At 37.7% G+C, this 17,198-nt stretch overlaps 1 protein-coding gene across 6 annotated transcripts in view; it reads right to left on the bottom strand.

Annotated features, from left to right (window-relative positions):
• Window positions 1–3,595: 3,595 nt before the first annotated feature.
• The window catches only part of LOC142063427 (phosphatidylinositol-binding clathrin assembly protein-like), a 28,701-nt gene continuing 15,098 nt past the window's right edge, over window positions 3,596–17,198 (bottom strand). Inside the window, exons 9-21 of one of the 6 annotated variants that reach the window (XM_075107189.1) lie at window positions 14,342–14,427; window positions 13,151–13,274; window positions 11,163–11,299; window positions 10,753–10,856; window positions 9,730–9,876; window positions 9,220–9,279; window positions 9,016–9,126; window positions 8,049–8,165; window positions 7,899–7,929; window positions 7,267–7,387; window positions 5,134–5,190; window positions 4,672–4,779; window positions 3,596–4,086 (exon numbers count right to left, since the gene is read on the bottom strand). In XM_075107189.1, the coding sequence (XP_074963290.1) occupies window positions 4,072–4,086; window positions 4,672–4,779; window positions 5,134–5,190; window positions 7,267–7,387; window positions 7,899–7,929; window positions 8,049–8,165; window positions 9,016–9,126; window positions 9,220–9,279; window positions 9,730–9,876; window positions 10,753–10,856; window positions 11,163–11,299; window positions 13,151–13,274; window positions 14,342–14,427 (1,218 nt within the window). In that variant the 3' untranslated portion in view covers window positions 3,596–4,071. The remainder of the gene's footprint in view (window positions 4,087–4,671; window positions 4,780–5,133; window positions 5,191–7,266; window positions 7,388–7,898; window positions 7,930–8,048; window positions 8,166–9,015; window positions 9,127–9,219; window positions 9,280–9,729; window positions 9,877–10,752; window positions 10,857–11,162; window positions 11,300–13,150; window positions 13,275–14,341; window positions 14,428–17,198) is intronic. The other 5 variants (XM_075107190.1, XM_075107191.1, XM_075107192.1 and 2 more) reach the window with 5 other exon arrangements.

Here is a 17,198-nt window from a genome sequence, read left to right as displayed (position 1 = left end):
TAGTAGCTCCTTTTAAATAAATATCCAATAAAAGGCACAAACCTGTTATGGGGAAAAACATAACATACAAAACAAGACCTATTAAATAAATAACGTAAAGGGTGGGTTGGGGTGAGGGAAATCTCTTCCAGCACCTATTTTGTCACTGCTCCAAGATGAAATTCCAGCCAAACATTTGGTAAAGGATTCAACTTAATCACAAGGATACACGTTCTCAATATACTGAAAGATTTGATGTTACAATTCCTGTTGTAACTGTATCAGTTACTACAATCTCTTTAAATAAATGATCATGAGAATCTGTGTAAAGTAGTGATGCAGCGATGTATATATCAATGACGAGTCAAATACAACTCCGGCGTAATAGCAACAGGTTTTCTATATTCCTAGCTATCAGTAATATATAAATGATAACATGTACAGTTTCCATTGCTTAAAAATATAATCTTTTAAATGGAAATAAATGACTGATACACAGTGCCTTTAGATGTTGTCCTTACAATACAAACTACCCAAAACAAAGTTTTCCTTTTTATGTACAAATTCAGCACCGATCCACAGTGCGTACTATTCTAATTGTAACCCCACCCTCCCTGCCACACATCAAAAAACCCAGACGGGGGTACACCCTGTATTCAATCTTGTCAGGTTTTTTTTGTTGTTGGTTTTTTTGGGGTGTGGTTTTTTTTTAAACAAAACTCCATTTGTTATTTTTTACCTACAAGTATTCCACCACTATGCTCACAGAACACATTTCTCTAGTACATGTGTCCAAAATAAAAAAAAAAAATCAATTCCATAACTTCTCGGAGGCAAAGTCAAACTATATCTAGAGAACATTAGAAAACCCCGGTTATTTAAAAAGAGGTACACTTTCAAGTCCAACAGGCCTAACGCAACCAACCTCCCCAAATCCCCCCAGAAGTTATCTTATGGCATATCCCATGAAAGACAGCCTCCCCGTAGCAGCAAGAAGTCCCGACAGTTAGGCTTGAACAACCCACTGAAGTACAATTAATGCAAAGCACACAGCATACTTCGAGTCTTCCTCCTTGTTCCGACAAACACGGAGTGACAACTTAATTAACTGCGTTCTGAAGTATTCGGAACAGGATTCTGATCAAATGAGTCGGAAGGGAACAGAAGGGACAGTCACATTTATATACGCCTCTCACCACAACAGCTCTTGTGGGCTATTACAGTTACCCTCAAGAACAACCTTTGTCTTCAAAGTGGTTTTTTTGGGAGAACAAGCTCTGAGCCATAAAAGCCTTGACAGCATACCAAGCCCTTGGTTTATTATTTCCAATGTATGACCTATGTTATTTAAAACACAGTCCTCTGCCATTTTATGCATTCCCATACGTGCACAAGGAAGACGTTGGCAAAAAGCAACCCTGTGCACTTTTGTGCAGAGAAGTGTGTAATCCATCTTTTATTCATAAGGATAAATCTGAATGCCGTGCTTTAATGCATCAAACACTCTGAACGAGACTAAAAAGATGGTAGCTTTTGAAGTTTTTAGGATTGACTTTGTGGCTGTTTCTCCTTTTTTAATACTAAATGAATTGGTATCAGACAGCTTTGCTACAAGAAAGCGTACCAAAGAACCATTAAAAATCCAGAGCAAATCAGAAGTAGTGCAAACTATACCTAGTACTAAATCCATTTCTGAGAGAACTACACTCCAGATATTCAGAATGCTCTGCAATAAAGTTATAACAAATATATACTGTTTGCCAGGCATTTATTTGCATATTTTATTAAAATAACGGATTATTACTTATACAACTCAGTATGAGAGAAAGACCTGACAGCTTACAGTGCTAGGAACTGCCTGACTGTAGCGCTCTGTCATTAATGCCCAGACATTTATTACTACGCCTACTGGTCTAATCTGAACTCAAGACACTTCAATGCTGAATAAGGAATAGCAAATTCCATTGATCTAAACAAACAGTCCCCTCAACACAACGACCCATTCTAAATGGCATCTATTCCCTCATCATGCGGAGGGCAACTATAGGCACTGAAAAACTCATTGGCTTAAAATTGTACAATTGTTCAACCCAATGAAGGTGGATTAAAGCTTGAAGCCCTTTTTAATTCAGACTAGAACATTGAATTGCTATACACCCATCCAAATTCTTTTAATATCAAGACACATTCAGAAACTTTTAAGTTTTAAATTTCTGCAATGTTACATTTCCCAAGATGTTAGTGGTTACAGATTCCAAGGGCTGGGGGGGTGGTTTTTAAATTTTGCTTCTTTTCAGTTGTTTCACTTGGCAAAAGTATTTCCATAGGGTTAAGAAAAACTGCTTTTACACTCTTTGGACAGAATTAAGCATTTAGAAAAAGAGAAGGCTTGTTCCCACTATGAGGAAAGGGCTGTATTTCAGAAGTTCCTTTCAGGACAGTTTGAAAGATTCTCGGCCTATTTGCATTTACAGTGAGAGTCAGAGATATTTCTGCAATTATAGACTCCCCAAAAGACATGCTACTCTGGAGGTCTACTTATTGTAATGATAGAAAACTAATAATTTTTTGAAAGAACAGCTTTTATGTTAATGATTAGTAGAAGTCATTTTACAGGAGAGCTTTAAATTGTATTCTGCCACAAAACTGGTGGAAGAAAGGTTGCTCAATTCTATTTACTTGTTACTAACCATCTTTTTTTTTAAATGCTATCACTTTTTATTGGACATTAAAAATACAAGACAAGGCATTTTCATTGCCTATTCCGGTTTTGGAGAAAGACTTAAATACAAAAGACGTGCCAGAAGTCTGTACACATCTGACCCATCATGAATAGCATACTTCATAAATCAGTTGATTTAAAAGATTTTTTCCTCTCAAAAAGAGTTGATTTCTTAACATAGCATTTTTACTTTGAAATTACTACAGAAGAAAATTACTGCAGCAAAGAAAAGATTTTTCTAGAAGTTTGCACATATTTACACATTTAAAAATAACTACTTTTATATGGTTTACAACTAGGTTCTTATTTCTGAAAAGCAGCACAAGCTATTCTTGACAGCCAGATCATTTCAGTGTAAGTGCCAGTTCAAAAGTGTCAGCACTTTTGCAAGGTTTGCTTCTTTTGACCTAAAGGACTTGTAAAAAAACCTGGACCTCTTGCCTCTTTTGCAGTTAGCAACAAGATTTTCAAATTGCTCCCATTTGCTGCTACTGGGGATACCTACATTCGCTGCTCCCAAAGCTACCCTTCCTCGAGCGAGGAAAGACGCTATCTGCAGAGAAGACAGTCGATAGAAGCACAGCTGCCTTCACCTGTTGGAGGCTGCACATGCTGTTCCGTGTGTTCACTTGTTCCCCCTCCTCCATCACAGACTTTCAGCCCATATTGGAGCCTGGCTTTTTCAACTAGCCACGTAACACTGACATACCAATGGAGCAATTTATTATTTTTATTCTATATATATAGTATAATATATATACGTAATATGTATGTATCTCATCGATTCACAGCATTTTGAACTCACATTATAAAGTCTGCAAATTACTATAAGCTATTCTAATGTAAAAAAGCTGTCTGATTTCACACAAAATTGGCCTTATGATAATGCAAGCATTGCTCTATCAGAGTATTTATTAGAGCACATAAAAATTTTATTGCTCAACTTCATTTGTTTTGTGTCTTGGTTACAACAGCCACAGAATTTATGGAGAAAATAAATAGCTTCAACATCCTCTGTTAACTTCCTATAGTAATCCACTGATGAATAAGAATGTGGAGCAATCACGTAACCCCTCCTCAGCTTTCAAGATGATAATCCAGCTTGCACCTTTCGAGGTAACCTCAGTAAAACAGTTTTCCGCTAAGCAGTTAAAAAAAAAATAATAATCGGTGAACCAACATGACTTCACATGACTGCAGTGACTGTTATAAACAAGAAATCTCTAAAGCATTGCAATTCAAAATAATATTGTATTATACAGGGAAGAAACAGTTGCCCTGTTCAGAAAAACATCATGGAAAGACTGAAATTCTGTCCTTTCTTTTTTACCAGTATTTGGTTGTTGTCACATCTTGCTGCTTTGGCGGCTCTACATAAACTGTATCTGTGAAGTAGAAATACATATTAATGCTGTTACTTATGTAACACATGGTTTCTCAGGGTTTTAGAATTATTAAACTATTCAACTGCCTTGTTACTTTTAAGGTAAGACTATGGGTTTTGGCACTTCAAAAAAATCCCCAAAGAACTTTAAGACCAACATATTTGGATGGCAGGAGTGCACAGTTTTTTTGACTTGAATGATCTCCTTCCCATGCCTTTTGCACCACCACCTGATCCTTCAGAAAGCTTTCACCACTGCTCTACTCAGGATGACTGAACCAAGTACCCAGCTAATGTCACAGTAAGTCTAAATTCTAGATGTCTTCATCACTCCCACTTCCTTAATACTGACACAGTAAGAAGTTAGCCACAAAGTTTCCCATTTTTACTTTCTTACTTGCCTCCTACGTTTGCATGGTCCCACCATCTGAATTTGCTTCCTTGCCAGCAAAAGCTGTTGCCCTTGACTGAGGAACCCCTCACTCTCAAATGCAGAAATACATTAGCAGCCCTTCATGAAACATTTGGTTGCTTTTACCAAGACTGAATCTTCAGTGGGATCTCAAGATTAAAGAAAACCGTTCACCTGAGTTTCAGAAACAGGTGCAAAAGGATTTGTTGGCCTTAGACCAGGCTGCGTATACATCATTGACTGGGGTGCCATCAAGGGAGCAGCTCCAATCTGAGGAGGTACCTGTTAGAAAAAACAAAAACACCACAAAACAGGTATATAAAATTCAAACTAATTCCAGAAGATATACCTTTTTGCATTTTAAGTTTAGTGGAAAATAAGCATGTAAAGCATACACACACATAGTAAAGTCAATGCTTTTAATAAAATTTGTATAAAATTTAGAGTAATCTCTTCCAATGCACAGTGTGAAGAAACTATAATATCACTCTATTATAAGAGTGAAGCTATGAGGTCACACTTATGAAACAATGCATTTAAGTTGCAAGATGGTATGTGCGTAATAATGCCTGCCATGAAACCCACTGGAGGGGACAATTAGGTTTTTCAGGAATACAAAGCAATCACGTTTCTTACCATTCCATATACAGGCACTTGAGGTGTGGTCAATGGGTATGCGATAGGAGCAGGTACCTTCAATCAAGAAAATTTTAATGCATTTTAGATAAGCTAACACATACTAGTTATTTACGTAAAAGTGAAAAATACATTTTTCAACACTTAAAATAACCAATGTATTTACAAGAAATTGACTTACATATCCAGGATAGTGTACTCCATTCTGGCACAGCAAAAGGAGTAAGGACAGAAAATTATTTAAGAGGTATTCAAACCAGAAATTCTAACCAAGGGATGGATTCAAGTCCAGTACCATAACTGTCTGAAACTATGCTCACCTCGTTTATCAAAACAATTAAAGTGGGAGGGGGAAAAAAGTGCAAGGACAGTGACATCAGTAACTATGCCTGTTACCTTGGATAGGCTCCCTGCCTAGAAAGTTCACTAGTAAGACTTAGAGCAAAAACAGAAATTTTACTAAATCCAGCCAGATTTGAGTGTATCGCACAAATATTTGTGTAAGAAGCCTTCAGAGGCCATGGCATGCAATATTCCTTCTTCCTCCCATTATGTGTGAGAATGGCATGGGGAAACAAAAAAAAGACAACCCACAAGGAAGGCAGTGACCATTCAGCTTAAGAAACAAACAGCAATAGATGTTGAGTCAGGTAGACGTTGCTCACATACTAACTGCTGATGTCTGCAACACATCACAATATGGTTTTGTTCATAGGGACAGCAATGCGTGACTTCATATTACCATGCGTTGTTAAGTAGTGCTCATGATATCAAAAATGGAGTGCAGGTTAAAATACTTCAACTATGAAGGAGTATGCAGACGACACATGAATTGGAGGGTTAGTACTCAAAGCCAGAGAGACCAAGCCAGGACAGTTAGACCTTTCCAATACTAGGGTACTGACTTCAAAGATGCTCATAACCAAGCTAGTTCTTTGCATCATTAATTGTTGGAATCCCAAGCAAATGAGTGAGCAGGTACCTGGCATAAAGCACTCAAATTCTTAGACCAGAAAGTATTAAACATGAACACATGAAATAAAAAGACACAACCCAAATCCACAGTGATCAATGTGTGCTAAGGTGCCCTCTATCTTCCAAAAATAAGAATGCATCAGCACACTAACAACATATTCTAGAGTACCAAGAGGGGATAAAATGATTTTATGATCTCAGAAGTCTCACAAAGGAGCGCTATACAACTGAGACACCCTCTCATCTGAATTTCTGAGTTTGAGTCCAATACTGCATTTAATACTCTATTCAACTTTGACAATTTTGAAAGAGCATACTCACAGAAGATGAGGAAAATAGGCATTACATGCAAAGCTATTCTCATTGGAAAATGGAAGTCAGACAGCAGTCCAAAATTCATAGTAAATATGGCCATTACCCTAGTTGTACATATAACAGATGAACATCCTCCTTCCCTCCAAGGCAGCTGTATTTCACACATGATTTTTATTTGTATCAATATATATGAATATAAGATACTTGAAACATCTCTTTTAAAAGCATAGGAAAAGTCAGTTGTCTACAAATATCCCTCCAAGAAATCAAAATTACTCTTTTAAATAACTATGAAACTTCCACTTAGTATTTTGTACTGTATTAAAAATATGAAGTTGCTGTTGAGCATTATCAAAAGTCTAAAGTACTGCTTGACCTGATAATTAAGGTGCCTTGCAGGCGTTGCAGCAGCGTTTCATGTGATAAAACTGAAAGACGAGCGAGAACTGGAAGGAACAGCAGTTTTGCCCTTGAAACACATTCTTAGGATTCCTAAAGGTGCTTGTGTGATGTGTGGGCGCACATGCAGGGGCATCTCAAACATGCACATCAGAAATTTTCTGGTTTGGGGTCATTTGTTTCAACTCAAAAAGAACTTATGAAGTGAGAGATATCTCAAGTGAAAGACCGATTATTTCAGTCTTTAATGGTCAAATTTTACAGCGAGGGAAAATAAAGCATACTAAAGTCTCTACCTCACTTAGTTTGAGGAGCAATCCTATGAGCATTCCCCCTGCCCCCAAGTCTTGTCGCAAACAGCCTATGCTATTCTTTTTAAGTTAATTCAAACAGGGAAGTAGCATTTGCTAGAACAACAGATGACTTCAATAGCACAGAAGTTACCATATGTGGAATAGCAGGTAAGGGAGTAGGGTTCCATGTGGTCGATGTGCTTGTTTTTGCTTGCCAGTTTGTTCCACCAGTAAGTTTTTTCTCTGTAGGCTGGGTCCACTGCATATCCGATCTAGAAGTGAAACTGTGGTATTACTTTTCATGGAGAGTCAACAGCTAGAGTAACAACATCATAATGGAAAACCAAGACATGCCTTAATATCTGTACACAGCTGAAATCTATGAGTGGATGAAACACTCAGGATGTCAGTAACTACTTACATCTCTCTGTTCCAGTAAGTATGAAATCTGGGCGTTCTGTTTTGTGTTAAAAGTAAACTATCATTACCACACTGTACAGCGTAACCACTAGTTGGAGTTTAATGTAACCACAATATCTTTTATGGTGCTCCATAAAAATACTTAAATAACAATAACAGCAATTGCAAAACTACAGTGAATTACTTCAGAAGGTAAGGTCAACCACGTTACGGTGGCTGACCACAGACTCACTGTTTCAATGCTGTACTTGGTAGCAGATTACTTTCATGAGTTGAGACTCTTGCCACATTAGTGCTGGTAAACTGTGCCAGAGACTACCGAGCAGTCATGTATGAATATTTTAAGTACATATATGCACTTACTTTTTGGATGGAGTTCCTCCAAAGCCGAGATCTGGGGGGAAAAGAAACAGACAAAATTGCTGAGTATTTTTAATTTTGGGGGGGTGGGGAGAAGCTTGGTTTGTTTTCAGTTACAAATGGGAAAGTTATATTTCAAAGCTCCACACTTACTTCCCACTAGATTAGCAAGTGAAGAATCGAGGTCATTTGCCAAAATTTTTCCACTCTGCTGATTGGCTGAAGTGGTTCTTTGACTTTGTGATGCTACCGTGGGTTGCAATACATCATCTAGAAAGTTAAAAGCTAAGCAAAGAACATAAAAGCAACTGTTAACAAAACAGTTACACTACAGTTATTAAGAGACATCCATAAGCCAGGGAGGCGTTTTCTTTATAGAACACCAGGTAGTTTGAGCATTTATATGCTGAGGTTCAACATGCTGAAAGTGTTTAGGCTTAGACAGAACCATAGTTTAACCTCTTTTTTAATGGAATACTATATTGTAGCTAGTAGAATCTTTAATTTTACTTCAGCAGTAACTGATGGTATTTCTGAAGGTAAGATGAATCTCCCCTTAAACAACCTTCTTCAGGTTTAGATAGTTTTAAAGTGTTCTTATAACTCAGTATAGCCGTGATTTCATGATACTGCCAGCATCCTGAACGTACAGGAGAGTTCCTTTGCTGTATGTTCATAAGGACATTAAATACACAGCAAAAGAGCACCGGGAGAGAGATCATACTCAGCTGTTCTTCAAGCAACATACACACAACTAGTTTTGCATTTTTATAACGCCTCTTAATGAAGTTAGCAGGAACTCATTATCAAGAGAAAACACTGAAGAAAGAAAAAGCACTGAAAATAGATTAACATAAACTTACCCGTTAAGAGACGGTGGGCCATGTTCCAAGTTCATTCCCCCCAGAAGAGAAGAAACCATTATTACACAGTATATGACATTGGTCAAAGCTAATTTTAAAGTAAATAACTACAGCTGAACTGATCACCTGTTATCAGCCCTATGATGAGCTTGCAAATATATTGTTATGAAATTTTGAAGTGCAGTAGCAATTATGCTAAGTTGTTAAGCAGCTATTTGCCTGTAGGGTGTAAATGTGTCAGAAGCTAGAGTTTTTACCACCTGTAGTCCTGTATTCTGGTGCTGTAGATTTTCCTCCAAAAACAGCATCAAAGTCGACATTTATTGTTGAAGAGGTGGTACTTGGAGGAGCTGAATGAAGAGGAAAACCTGAGAAAAGGATGTTTAGAGTAATCAGTACACCCATGGAGTAATAACACTCGTTACAGTGAATCCAGAAAATTGAAAAAAAAATCAAATTACCATCAATAGTCAGAGGATGATACACAGAAGCATATGTAGGTTTATTACCACTAAAGTCATCTTCATGAAAGAGAGAAGAAAATAAGATCAGTTTAAAAGAGAAAGGAAGAGGAGACCCAAAAATTAAGTCTGAAGTTAAGAATTTTTAGTAATAAAAAGGGATTTTTTTTTTATTTAACAAATTTGAAAATCTCAAGTTATTCCTGCATTTCCCATTACAAAAGAGAAAGCAGGTTGCAGTTTGAAAGAAATCAGCAAGAATTCCGGCAACACTGCAAGTCTTAATAAGTCTAGGTTGGGCAAGCTAAACAGAACAATGAGTTATTTCAACTGGAAAAATAAAGCTTTAAGGAAACAGATCATCTACTACATCTGGAATTAATGCATCATTTTCACTTGTTAATAAGAAGTGAAGATTGGTCCAAACCACAAAAAGATTACAGGGCCCAGTTTATTAGCATTATTATCTCCAGTCGCAAAGAAATTATGTGTTTTGTTTGGGTTTTTTACCACTAAACAGTTCCACCGTTTGTTTGGAGGAAAAAGTAGAATTGATGAAAGGGGTAGTAGATTTTACAGCTTCTTCAACTGGCTTCATGTCAAAGATGTCCAGATGAGGTGGAGAACCAACACAACCATTTGAGGACGAGAAAGGACCTTGCAGATGCAGAAGTGAAGGAAAGAATACAGAGTACAAACAATGGAAAAGAAAAACAGACTGAAATGACTGAAAATGAGAATCTCTAGACAAAGTCAAACTGTAAATATTCCACCTAGTGATCTGCCCATTAAAGATACAAGTTCTTAAGTTTCAGATAAAAATCATAACAGCTCTTTATTTAGGGAAAATAATTCTAGTTTTCCCATTGGGTGGGAGGAGGAGAATGACAGAACATTTATCAAAAAAGTTAGATACTACATTTTTGGCTTCAAGAACCTTTTAAATAGCACATAAGGGTATCGATCCCACCTATTAAAATACCAACACATAAAATGGTGCTAACATTGCCTTCTTTCAGCATTTAATACGTTTCTTTTACATCTATCCTGATTATTCTTTGGAGGTATGGGTGAGGGTAGAGAGAATGCTGGGCCCAGGAAACTGCAAACAGCAGCTTTAAGAACTTTGAAGTCACCAACACCCTTTAAATGAAAAGTATATTAAGATCACTTAATGGAATGGAAATACTAGTCCAGCATCTTTTCAGTTACATCTGCTTAGTTTGTATTTCCCAACATTTTTAAACTTTGATTTTTAGTTCCATTTCTTCTACCTGTCCCCTTTATTGAGTAGCTCCTTCATTCCATCTACGGCTCATTGACACTACTGCTACGTGTTAAAAAGAAGTAACTTTTCTATAACAGTTTGCCAGAGCTTTCAGATGACTTGTATTATGTCAAGGATAAAAATGTTTGAATCCAGAGTAATTAAGGTTTAAGATGTAGATTCAATTAAGTATGAAACTGTATTTTATTCTTGTATTCTAAGAATTCACCCATCATTTAGACAGTCAAATCATCTTATCAGCTCACCTCCCCAAGCAGTGCTTGCTGATGTTGATATAGCTGGAGTACTCTGCACAGTTGGAACAAATGCAGGCTGAAGATCAAAAAGATCACTAGAAAGGTTGGGCATGCTGAATAAGAAGAGAAACATGAAGATGTGATAGACATTTTGGTTTTGTGTTATACAAATATTCACACCAATCTCCCTTTCTCTTGGTCACCAGTAGCCCATCAATAACAGCGGTACAAAACAAAAATAGCTACTAAGCACTTATTGACCGATACCAGAATTCTTGTGAATACACCAGGAAAGCATCAGCAAAAGGTTACTCTTGAAAAGTACTTGAGAAGTAACTAGCCTCAGTGCTTTGCAGTTGACTGCAGAGCTATGGGCCAATGTAGTAACTGCTTGCTTCAGAAAGCAAAGTATCTCTCACCTGTTTGTTGTGGGTGCTGGTACTGCAAAGAGGTCAACAGCTACAGTGGTATTCACACTTTTTCCTGATAAGGTGCTTGGGGATGCTGATGTGGAAGTGGAATTTGATACTACAGAAATCTCCCTTAATCGCTGCTCCTGAAAGATGAGACATAAAATGCAAAATGTAGTTTTATCACTTTATTAACCCTTCAGTCCTGAAGACCTTTTACAAGAAGAAGTTTTAATTATGGTCTTAGTGAATAAAGTTATTTTTTTGTAAAGTCCTGAAAACAGAAAGATGATTGAAATTAGAGATAGGAGTATCTGTTTTAACAAAGCCTTTACAAATCAGGCTGGGACTTGAGGTTTTAAATAATTTTTTTTAAACCATCTATAACTGCCTAGAAGTAAAACACTTCTAGTCAAACTACACATTCTAGGCTCCCTTCCTAGTCACCCAGATAAACAGGCCAATGGACCTTTGTTCAGGAAGACCCCTCTCTCTCTACTGTTAGGATCTCTTCATAGTTCAGCGCAGATGTTCGGAAGTCAGATTGACAACGTGCATCCTAATAACATCCATGTAGTGGTGCTTTTAAACTAGCAAAATAAAACTCTAGCTTACGTTGCTAATTCTAGGTTTGCATCCCTCATTACTTCTAGATATGCCCACTGCATGTATACAGCACAGGCGTATGTTTCATACTGCTTGCATTCCTCAAGTAAAACACTGAGTGAGCTAGCAAGCTTCCCCTCCCCGTGAAAATTTTTATCAACTGATTTGATTATTCTGTTGCAGCAGCTACAAGTCCTATTACAGTAGAAGTGGGACAGTGAAGAGGAGAGACATCTGATGCAACTCCTGGAAAAAAATAAAAAGCAACCAAAAAACCCCAACATCATCATCACAACATCTGCTGAGATTCAAGCGAAGCAGTTCAGCAGCAGGCAGCAAGGAACACTAGGATTCTAGCCTAACAGCAAAGAAACCTGCTTCACATTGATTTAAAAAATATGCCAAGTCAGGGAAGCAGAGAATCTCCAGCAGACATCCATAACTCCAGAGATGAAACTCAACTCTACATTACTGTCAAAGTTTACTTTCACACTCCAAATAGTTTTAAGGCTCTCATAAAGTGGCCTCCAGCTGACATGAGCAGAACTGCTTCATCATTTAGGTGTGTCTAGAGATGTTAAAGCAACACAAGAACAAATTCTCAACTGACCCACTTGCATGTGCCTGGGATGTGACAGAACTACAGACTTAACCTTCAGCAAGAGAAGCATCTTGCCTTGTTTGAGATTTTATACCTTGTATGTTCTCAGGAAACAGTGTTATAGACAAGTTAAAAGGACCTGAAAGACCAGGATTCAGGCCCTATGAGAGGGATCTTATTAAGACGACTGCTCAGCAAGTACCAACGAGCAAAGGAAAGCCCATTAAGGAACCAAGAGAGAGCACACTGATTTTCTTTCAAATGTTTATTTTCAAAGTCCATAAATTATACCTAAATACATTTCAAACCGTTTTTCAAACCGAATTATAGACTTATAGATAAGCACAGTTAAATGTGGAGAATACACACTAAAGCTCTGTCATTAGAGCAGCATGACTGAAGAATCACACTAAAGCCATATTCCATATATCATGGGGAAAAATAATTCCCTCCTACCAATAATCAGTCTTACAATGGCAATGCTCTGTGTTCAGCTGCTGAGGTGTAACCTAGAAAGATTCCTTTTGTGAATCTTAGATAAATAACAATCTCTTATAAGGAAGAATATAAATTATATCAGCTGTGTACTATTCAAATCATAATCCTGGCAGAAGGGTCACCACATACTGGCAGCCATCACACCTGCATCTTAGAGAATCATGCCATGGCCTCTCTTAAGATAGAGCTCCCCCCACCATACACTATTTTAAGCCAATCCTGGTTTTCACCTGTATCCAGTCAAAAAAAAAATTCTCAGGATGCAAACTTTTAAGAAAAAAAAATATAGTACCTTAAGTGCCTGCAGTCTAGCTTGCTCCTCCTCCAATGCCTGCTGCTTTTCTTTCTCATCCATCCTGCTAAATGACATTCCTGTGTTGGCAAGTGTGGAAACAGCACTGGATAGGGCACTAGCTCTAAAAACAATAATAAATAAGAAAGTTTTATTAAGAAAGTCAGGTATACATCACAGAGTTCAAATGATCAAGTGCCTTATCTAGTTGTGTGTCATTCCCCCTCCACTCCAGCCTTTTCCACCCTTAGTCTCTGGCAGGGAAAAGCAGACAACCCAATAATGAGGGAGTTTGGTGACAAAGCAGCATTGAGTATACAGGGTTACTCCTGCAAGTTTCAGCTGGTAGGAACTAGAAAGTGCAGAACACATCAGTTGTCTTTTTTCTTTAAGGTCATACAGACTAGGCTGGAATTCTATTCCATTCAAGTGCCAGAGGCACAGAAAGCTTGTTTGTACCTATTACACATATAACAGTAAACAAAGCACACAAGTTACATAGTATACTTTTTAGCAGAATACTGTGGTAGTAAACCCTCAGAACCTGCAACAAAAGAAATCTTGAGGAGCAAGACAGCAACTCAGGAATGTAGCTTACACCCATACATTTATCAATATTTACCAAGTTTCTGGGGGAGAATGCCTATGCCAAAAGAGATCTCTCACTCTTCGGTCAGAAGTACTGTTCATACATATAGATACCATCCTTGACAGAAAGAATTACACAATTCCCGTCAGCACAAAGCATCTATGCTAATTTGGCTGTTCTGAGAAGGGACTGAAGAACTTTTATAAGCAGGTTAAGATAAATTCAGTCTGAGGGGTAGATAGTTGACAGTAAAGATAAATACCGTGATTAAAAAAGCCTCAAAACCCAAATACCTTAGGAGTCTTATAAGCCAAAGGACTTCAAACAAGTAAAAGCTTAAAAAAAATATACAAGGTCTCAGCTTAGTGGTTTGTTACAGCCTAATAAGGAGTCTGTCAGAGACACAGGCAGACATACTTACATTTAAAATGTGACTAAGCTATCACACTACTACTCACTAAATGCTTCATTTATACTTCTAGGAAGATGTATTTGGAAGTGAGTAAAATTCAGGAACACTAAATGACTGAATCCTGAAAACTCTTAGTATGAAGGTGACAAATCCTAAGTATAGGCATTGCTGTAATTCATTGGGTGCTCACCTGCTGGCAGCAGAGACTTCTTTTGTTTTCTTCCCCTCCACAGAGGCCAAATGCTGTTCCAGTGCTTCAAGCAAGCTGCTGGGTGCCTAAAGTTAAAGTATTTATAAAACACTGCTTCTAGACAACACATCATTGTTTAGTACACAGTTTAGTTTCCTCATCCACTAAAAACGAAAACCCACACATGAATAACTGTGCCTTTGGGTTTTGCTGCCATCCTGCACACCTGGACTCTATCTAACCAGCTGCGGTTCTTTAAAAGGAGTGGCACCACAGAGACACACAGTAAGGATTCCTCCGGAGTAGGTCTGCTGTGTACACAAGCTGCATTCTTGTTTTTGGCAAGATTATTTGCTATGTTAAGATTAATCCAATACTTACAGCTGATTAAGAAGTACTCCCTTAAACTCGCACAAGTACCAAAATGAAGCCTTTGCACTTTTGATCCCTTTCCTCCCACAACAACAAAAAGCCAATCACTTTCCATTCAAATATTTACAGTCAAAGGCTTGCATTAAAAACACCTGAATACAGCAGAATGGTAGGCCTGATTAAAAAACCCCACCAATCAAATTCAGCCTGATCCCAACAAACTATTGCAGGCTAAGTAGCTACTCAACATGACTACACAATAAACCAACTCAATTACTCCAAAGCCTTTGGTAGCCTAAAACATTAGAAACTAGCAACATCACTTCAAATAAAGTTGTTTGGTTTTTTTTTTCAGATTCCACTACCCACACAGATACCCCCCAACCCCATGGAAGAAAGTGTTACCCAATTAGAAGTTTTTAAACATTAAGCTGTTTTTAAAGCAATGAAGAAGATTAAAAAAAACCAGGCTTCTTGACACTTAAATCCAGTAGGAAGTCAGGCACTAGATACTGCAGCTGAGACTTGAGACACTTAATGAGTTTTAGGTGACCAATACTCATAAGCTTACCAAGACTTTTGAGAGCACAGTCGTGACATTATTCAGTAGAGACAAATATTTTAACTGATAGGTAACAGAAAACACCAAGCTTAAAATATACAGACTAAGGTACACCAGAGCTACTTTGGTTCCCACAAAAAACTAGAAAAATGCCAGTCATAACCTGCCTTCTTTCTGCCATATATCCAGTACAGAAATATTTCTTCCATACCAAAGGAAACAGCTTCAAAGCTCAATAAATTTGAACTCATCTTGATTACGCAGTCTTAGCAGGATTTCCCCAAGTTGCCCTACAAAAACAACCTTCATCAAGCAAAATAATTAGGCTGGCACTTTCGGAAGCGTTCACTGCCTTGCTCTTGTAGCCACATTGCTCTTGTGGCTTTTAACTACATAGTCCACACTCCATAAAACAAGTCAAATAAATCCTACTACCGATTCAGACAAAGGAAATAGACCTCTGAAGTTTTAACCTGCTTGCCAGCACAGTCCTCATCTGGCAGGGTTTCAGAGACATTAAACCTCTCCTACCACTTGCCAATTTTCAGTAGGTAGAACAGATGTGACAGGCATTGTTTGGAAGAAAAACAGGCTTGCCCTTGCTAGCCCTTCTGTACCAAGAGCTAGACTAAGTATTTCCTGGAAAGACAAAAAATATTAATCATACAAGGCTTTGGCAAGCTCCCCTCTGAAATACTGAGCACAATTTTAGTTTCCCACATTCAGTGAAGGCCAATTCAAGCTACAAGAGATGCAGAGAAAATCAATTAGAATAATCCTATAAAACTGCTTGTCTGAAAGTTAAGGCCTGAGTTGATATTTCTTTCTATAAATAGAGCTACATAAGCTAAGACAGTGTAGTTACCTCAACAACTTGTCATTAGTAAATTTGGTGTTCAAACTAGACAGCTAAACCCCAACGGGAAACATTCAAAATACCCTTCTAGAAAGACATCATGGACAAAAAATAACCCGCCACAAACAAACAAACAGACACCAGAAAACCAACCCATACTCTTACCTTTCAAGGATGAACAACAGTTTGCAAAAGGCACTGCATAACAGACAGATAACCTTAATAACAGGCAACTATATCCTAATTCCAGAAAGTTTTTCCTAGTTGTTTTGTTTTTTTTTGAAGGCCACTCTAAAACTTATCTGTATGGAAAAGCATATTCTATACTTCCTATTTCTAAAACCCTCTTAAAAACACCCTCAACCATAAAACCTAAAACCAACAAACCAGTAACTTCCCTGAACTTTCTCATCCCTGCGGACATCCAACAAAACATCAGAGATGAAATTTTGAGTGAACAGATCTTAGTAGGTTTATGTCAGAGAAGATGCCTGGGCTAATACAGACCTGAAAAAGGCTGCATTTTATGACTCAGCCTCTCTCCCAAAGACATCTGACAGGCTAACATCCATACAGAGGAAAACGACCCAGACGCATTCATGAAAGACTAGCTGCTATAAAGACAAAGTAAGCAACATCACCGTTAAACGGGGCACCTACAAAGAATTTTCTTTATAGGAACTGGCAAAAGTGGCAGTAGTGTGAACATGAGAACCACGGAAGAAAAACACTTCATGTAGCAGAAGTAATAAACCACTAAAGAGACAACACCATTGTTGTCAGAACAGCTTAAGAAAACTGAAATATGCATATCCCAGAACAAAAACAAAGTATTTGGGGTAAAAAAAGGAAGGGTATGGTAGACCAGGGCAGAAACAAAAAGACATGATCCTGTCAGAACTTGTTCCAGAAACAACCACACCAAAAATTAATTTTTTTGTGAAAGCCTAGTATTAAGAAATTTCAGCAAATTCTTTTAATGTGGCACTAAATTGATGTACAATTATTCAACTGTCATTAAATGCCATGAAATTTACTATGGAAGTGGAATGCTTAACAGTGGCACT

The sequence above is a fragment of the Phalacrocorax aristotelis genome, chromosome 11 (assembly GCF_949628215.1).
Source record: "Phalacrocorax aristotelis chromosome 11, bGulAri2.1, whole genome shotgun sequence".
Classification (NCBI taxonomy): domain Eukaryota; kingdom Metazoa; phylum Chordata; class Aves; order Suliformes; family Phalacrocoracidae; genus Phalacrocorax; species Phalacrocorax aristotelis.
This window is presented reverse-complemented; position numbering and strand designations above follow the sequence as displayed.